This window comes from Gouania willdenowi, chromosome 8, assembly GCF_900634775.1.
Source record: "Gouania willdenowi chromosome 8, fGouWil2.1, whole genome shotgun sequence".
In the NCBI taxonomy this organism is placed as follows: Eukaryota; Metazoa; Chordata; class Actinopteri; order Blenniiformes; family Gobiesocidae; genus Gouania; species Gouania willdenowi.
This window is the reverse complement of record NC_041051.1, coordinates 31,347,181-31,353,546: the sequence shown is the minus strand read 5'-3', so window position 1 is coordinate 31,353,546 and position 6,366 is coordinate 31,347,181. Positions and strand designations below refer to the sequence as shown.

General features: G+C 40.7%; 1 protein-coding gene across 1 annotated transcript in view; it reads left to right on the top strand.

Moving 5' to 3' along the window:
• The window catches only part of lrrc4ba (leucine rich repeat containing 4Ba), a 64,144-nt gene extending 61,305 nt beyond the window's left edge, over positions 1–2,839 (top strand). Inside the window, exon 3 of the mRNA XM_028455308.1 lies at positions 1–2,839. This exon is cut by the window's left edge and continues 836 nt beyond it. Within this exon, the coding sequence (XP_028311109.1) occupies positions 1–1,120 (1,120 nt within the window). The 3' untranslated portion in view covers positions 1,121–2,839.
• Positions 2,840–6,366: the final 3,527 nt, after the last annotated feature.

The window sequence follows — 6,366 nt, the reverse complement described above, 5'->3', positions numbered from 1 at the left end:
CATGGCCGCTGAGCTCAAATGTCGCACGAGCACGTCCACCACATCGGTCAACTGGATCACCCCCAACGGAACGTTGATGACACACGGCTCGTACCGGGTGAGGATTTCCGTCCTGCACGACGGCACGCTCAACTTCACCAACGTCACCCTGCGCGACACGGGCCAGTACACCTGCATGGTCACCAACGCGGCCGGCAACACGACGGCAACTGCCGTCCTCAATGTCACCGCGGCTGACGCCAGCGTCAACTACACCTACTTCACAACTGTTACCGTGGAAACAGTGGAGGCTGCAGGAGGAAATGATTATGCATTGGTCTCCATCAACGAGACCTTCATCCGCGTCAATCCCGGTCCGACTCCCTCAGACTTGTGGCCCGATGGCATCCCCACCACAGACTCCTCTCTGCCCGTCGCCTGGCCGTCCTCTTCTCCTCGTGCGACTCGACCAACGTTCACTGTGCCGATCACTGAGCCGGGATTTTCAGGCCTCGACGATGTAATGAAGACCACGAAAATCATCATCGGCTGCTTTGTAGCCATCACCTTCATGGCAGCGGTGATGCTGGTGGTGTTCTACAAGCTGAGGAAGCAACACCAGCTGCACAAGCACCACGGCCCTGCTCGTGCAATCGAGATCATCAATGTTGAGGACGAACTGGGCACTGGGGCCAGCGGACGGGGCGGCGGCCTCTCAGGCGGCTCCACTGTGACGCAGGGAGGGAGCAGCGGAATCGGAGGCGGACACACTCTCAGATTGCACCACCCGGAGATTGTCACTCTGCCCAACCTGAGCCGATCGGAGCACATCAACCACTACTACAAAACGCATCACTTCAACAACAACATGATGAGTCTGGGCATCGGCGCTGGCTCGGGTTTGGGCATGAACAACAACAACAACCCGTCCTCATGCTCTCAGTTACAGAACATGTCTTGTTCCCAGATACCTACCTCTGTAGGAGGTGGGATGTCCATGGGCGGCACCTTGCCGTCCTCCGTCCCCCTGCCCCAGCTAGGCCTCCACAGTTCTCTGAAAGGCCTGATGGGGAAAGGCCAGAACGAGCCACTACTCTTTAAGAGCGGCTCCAAAGAAAACGTGCAAGAGACTCAAATTTGAGCAAAGATGATGGTCGACGATGGAGAAAGAATGCCGTAGAGAGCCAAGTATGACGAAAGTGGGACAAAAGTGTTTTAAGTGCAAATAATACAAATTCAGCCACAAATTAAAGCTGTCCAAGCATCGAGGATTAATTACCAAACACCTTGAGTGTATATATTTGAGCGTTAAACAATGATTCGGCCTTGTCGTACTGTCCCAGGTTCTCCACGATGCACCAACCGCTAGAAAGAAGCTAAACTGGAGCAGATGGCGGTGCCGTCCAGGCAACAGAGGGCCACTCTGCAGGACAAGATAACTATTGTGTTTTCTGAGGCGTGCTTTCGCTCTCATTGTCTCACTTTCCTCCCTTTCACACTTTTACTGGAGGCCGTTGTCTTCACAGGAGAGAAACGGAGCGCGGCAGGAGAGACACCCCGCGTCTTCGAGGATGAAAAGAGATTATTTAAAAAAGACTGAACATACATATTATATATACCGTAAATATATTTTCACTCAAAGAAATAAATTATAAAGAGTCTTTATCAAGCTTCTGACGGACGACTGCGTCTGAGGAATGAATATATCAAAGGCGTGAAGCTGTTTTCGTATCCCAGTTTGGCTTGGGCTACTTTCTCTGGACAATGTGCGAGGACACACCTTAAAGGGATACCACCGCCGCCGTGGGAAAGGAGCTATAAAAGGAACTACGGTGGAATTATTTTGATCTGAAACTCTTTTGTAGCCAAAAACTTTTCTCCCTCTCGTCACACTCATGCACACAGGGTCAACAACTGGGGTTCCTCTTAGTTTTTAGGACACAACTTTGGCAAAGTGCTAATAATAATGGTCATAGCGGTAATAATGGTAACAGCTTTTGGAGTCCGTATGTTTGTTTGATGAATAAATTGTGCTGCACGCCCCCTGGAAGTCTTGAGCTTTCACTCATTTTCAACTTTAATGACAAACCAATCAAAACAACTGAACCTTTACCATTATTGCTATGCCTATGACTACTATTACTACTACTTGTGCCCATAGATTACTGAAGAAAAAAATGCTACATTTTTGTACAAGACACTTACGTTGTGTATGAATGATTCTGTTTGGCGATGGAACTCCAGGATGTAGCCCGACCCCAGCGCCCGGACGCTGTTGGGAATTTCTCACGCCATCACATCCGACTTTCTGGATGAGGACTTTTTTGTGCCCTCCGCAGTGGATTATTTCACTTCTGTATCTCAGTGTTTTCCTGTGCGGGTGGATTTCACGGCAGCAGGGAACTTTAGCGGACCACGGGCATTGCCGAGTGTTTTTTTTGTTTGTATGTTTTTTTTTTTTTTTTAAAGGTAAGCCATGCTCGTTGAAGCCAAGAGGATGGAGAGGGGGCGGGGCCAGCGAACAGCGAAGAGGTTGGATTTTTTTGAAGAAGGGAAAAGTGTTGGAAAAAATAGAGAAAATGATAGATCTCTTTTAAAAACAAATCTATTATGATAAGTGTTTTTCATTTTGGGTTTTTATCAAGTTTGACTCCTTTTGTTTTTTTCTTCTTTTTTTTTTAAAATCAAGTGTTATCTTTATTGTACTATTGTTAATGTTATTATAATTAGCTAATCACACTGGTTATAATTACGAGAGGTGTTCTGTTAGCGGAAGTCACTTTGAAAATTAAAAAAAAACTGACATAAACGATGGTAGTGGACGGCTGCTTTGGGTTTTCTTACGTTTGTAACCTCGCTGAGGTATAGCGAACATGAACTCCACATCAGGGTTAGGGTCAATTATATTTGTGTAATCGCGTAATTGATAAGTAATGACATTTTTGGTGAAATTTGAAATATCAGTTACTGTCGTAATCATAATGAAATTGTAATTAAGTTCGGAAAATTGACTTTGGAATTGTAATTGACTTGAAAACTTCAAAACTGGGGAACCATGTTACAGTTCTACACATATGTAGTTAACAATTATTAAAAATATGTTTCATATCAAGCTTTCCCACATTTTACCATTTAAAAAAAAAAAAAATGAAATTTAGGCTCAGATGTCCTCAACAAAATTATTTAAAAGATATATTTTCATTGATTAGGAAGCACAACAAGGTAATCAATAGATAGGAAAGAAAATAGATGATATATTTGTTTTTAGTGTATTTGACAGCTCTTATTATTATAAGAGATGTTAACAGAAATCTAAAACAAGAGGAAGGTTAACTTTTATTATGTTATTTATTTCAGGCTCAGTAATTGATTAATTGTAATTGAACTTTAGTAATTGAGAAAGTATTAGAAATTGATTCTGTGAGGATAAAAAATAATTGTGATTTAATGTCACGGTAACTGGCATTTTTTCCAATCACAAATAATTTACAGGTGTAATTTTTTCCCCTGAAAGTCAATTACAATTACGTTTTCAATTAGTGAAGTTCAATTACAATTTTACTAAGTTTTATTCATATAGCATTGTGATACTGTGTTGTTTCAGCATCTTTATTTTAGTGCATTTATTATAATATCTAATGTAAAAGCCAAACTATGGACAAGAGCAATAGATATGAACTATTTGTTACTGTGTAAAATTGTATCGTCCATATTTTTATATATAAACTGTATATAATATCCTAACTCTTCTCCTCACCTGTATGAGTGTGTAAAGAGGATTTGATTTGAAACACATTTTAATATTTGTTAACTACCTAAGTGTAAGCGTTTAACTAAATTATAATTGTCAATTTCCATGGTAATTACAATTACAAAGTTATTTATCTGAACTCAATTAGAATTCAATTAAAATTACAACAGCAACACATTTTTAAAATTACAATCACGCCATAATTGTAATCAATTATCAATTACGCAATTACAATTATAGTTGACCCCAACCCTGCTCCACATGAATGTCATCAAATCCGTGTTGCCATGGCTACACATGCACACGCACTAATATTGCATCCATGAGCCGACCAGGTGGGTAGCTAAGCAACCTGAGCCACGTTCAAGGGGTGGACTGGCCATCTGACATATTGGGCATCGTCCCAGTGGGTCGTCAGCCCAAAGTGGGCCGTTGGTCCAGCCTGCTACTTTTTTTTTTTTTTTTTGACAAACGAGTGGAGGCAGCCATGGTAACAGGTTGCCAAAAATGGCAAAACGTGGCAAGAAAAGAGTGAAAAGTGACTAAGATAGGCCAAAAACATGTGGCCAGGTGGTATGTAATGGCAAACGATAGCTTTAATGGGCAAAATATGCCAAAAAATAGTGAAAAAGGGTAAAAATGTGGAACAAAAAGAGCCAAAATGTAGGAAAAAGGGAAACAAGTGGCAAAAAAAAATTAAAGAAAGGAAAAAAATCTGATTTTTTGTTTTGTTTTGTTTTAAAGGGATAATTATTGGCAAAACAGAGCTAAAGAGAGAGAGAAAGACACTCTGTTTTATTTCTGATTGATCTGTGACGAGCGATTGGAGGCAGACATGCTAACAGGTGGCCAAAAATGGTCCAAAAAGTGGGCAAAATGTGGCATGAACAGAGTGAAAAGTGACTAAAATGGAGCAAAAGCAGTGAAGAGTGGCAAAAAGAAATTACAAAAAAGAATGAACAGGTGGTATGTAATGGCTAAAGGTAGCTTAAATGAACAAAATGTGGCAAACAATAGTGAAAAGGGGCAAAAATGTAGGGAAACAAAGAAACAAGTGGCATTTGTTGGGCAAAAGTGAGCTTATTTGGAAGAAAAATGGCCAAACAAAATTAAAGAAAGGACAATAATTGGATAAAAAAAAAAGCTAAAGTCTGAAAAGAGGCAAAAGTTGGACAAAAGAAGTTGCAAAATGGCCATAATTAAAAATGTTTTCCTTTTAAGGTTTTCTGGGGAAATAATATATAAAATTAAGACATAAATTGCTACATGTTGAGCCTCACTGACCTAATAACAGCTTCTAAATGGTGTCTGATAATGTAGTGGGCTGGTCAGGGCATAATGTTTTTCCAGTCCACCCCTGACCTCCCGACGTCCATCCCTCGTGCAGCATCCTGCCGTTGACAGGTTTCCTTGGCAACTGTTGCCGCTACGACAGCGTTTAGCACAAAGTCTGGATTTAGGCTTCAGTCGCTAAACAGATGAGAGCATGGGGTGTGTTTGTGAGCATCTCAGCCCTATTGTTAAAAGTGTTTTATTTGTTTTTCTCACGACTATATATTCCCTCACACCGATGAGTTTATGTAAGCGATCCGTGTGATTCATGCGTCCCTGTCCTCCTATATGCCTTTGATTTGCATAGCTCCCCCCGTACCACTGCTGAACAACACATATACGCAACCCTGCACTTGTGATTAACACTCACAGCCTCCCTTTTGTCATTTACATATTCCTATCCTGCATTCATATTCCCCTCACAATGTACATTTACATCTTCATTTGCCTCTGTGTGCGCAAATAACAAGGAAATGATCACGTGGCCCATGCTTGTGGGTATAAAGAGTGAACGTGAGGACTGGTAGGGAAGTTATACGCTCTGAATTCCTGGGATGTTGCACCCTTTGGGGGTTAAAAGTGACAATAATGGATCAACATTAGTGACAAGTGCCGGAAGGCGTTGAAATTTGATGGAAAAGTGTCCGAAATAGGAATGATGTAGCAATAATGTATTAAAAGGAGCCAAAATATGGCAAGAAAAGGTGATGAAAAATGGGTTAAAAGTGACCAAAAATAGTAGAAAAGGTGGTAGAAATGGGGTTTTTGTTGAAAGTAGCAATTTACAATGGCCAAAAAAAGGATCAAAAAGGGTTCAAAGTGTCAATATTTGAGCAATTAGTTTAAACTGGCAAAAAAATGGGCATGGAAAATTGTGAATGTAATTAAATTGGCAAAAAATAAGCGTGAAATATGGTGAAAACAGGTTAAAAGTGACAATAATGGGTCAACATACAGTATGTGACATTAGGTGGAAAAGTGGTGGAAAGGGTTTATAAGTGCTGGAAATGTGTTGAAAATGGAAAAGAAAAATGTGCAGAAAAGGTGTTGAAATTTTAGAAAATGGCAGAAATGGGCAAAATGGCATTAAAAAGAGCAAAAATATGACAAAGAAAAGTGATGAAAATAGGTTTGAATATGGCAGGTTTAGTGTAGCTGCAGAAAAAGGGTAAAAATAATAAAAAATAATGTTAAAAAAAGTCTGAAAGTGGCAAAAACGTGGCACGAATAGAGTGAAAAGTGACTAAAATGGGCCACATGTAGTAAAGAGGAATCAGGTGGTATGTCATGACTAAAGGTGGCTT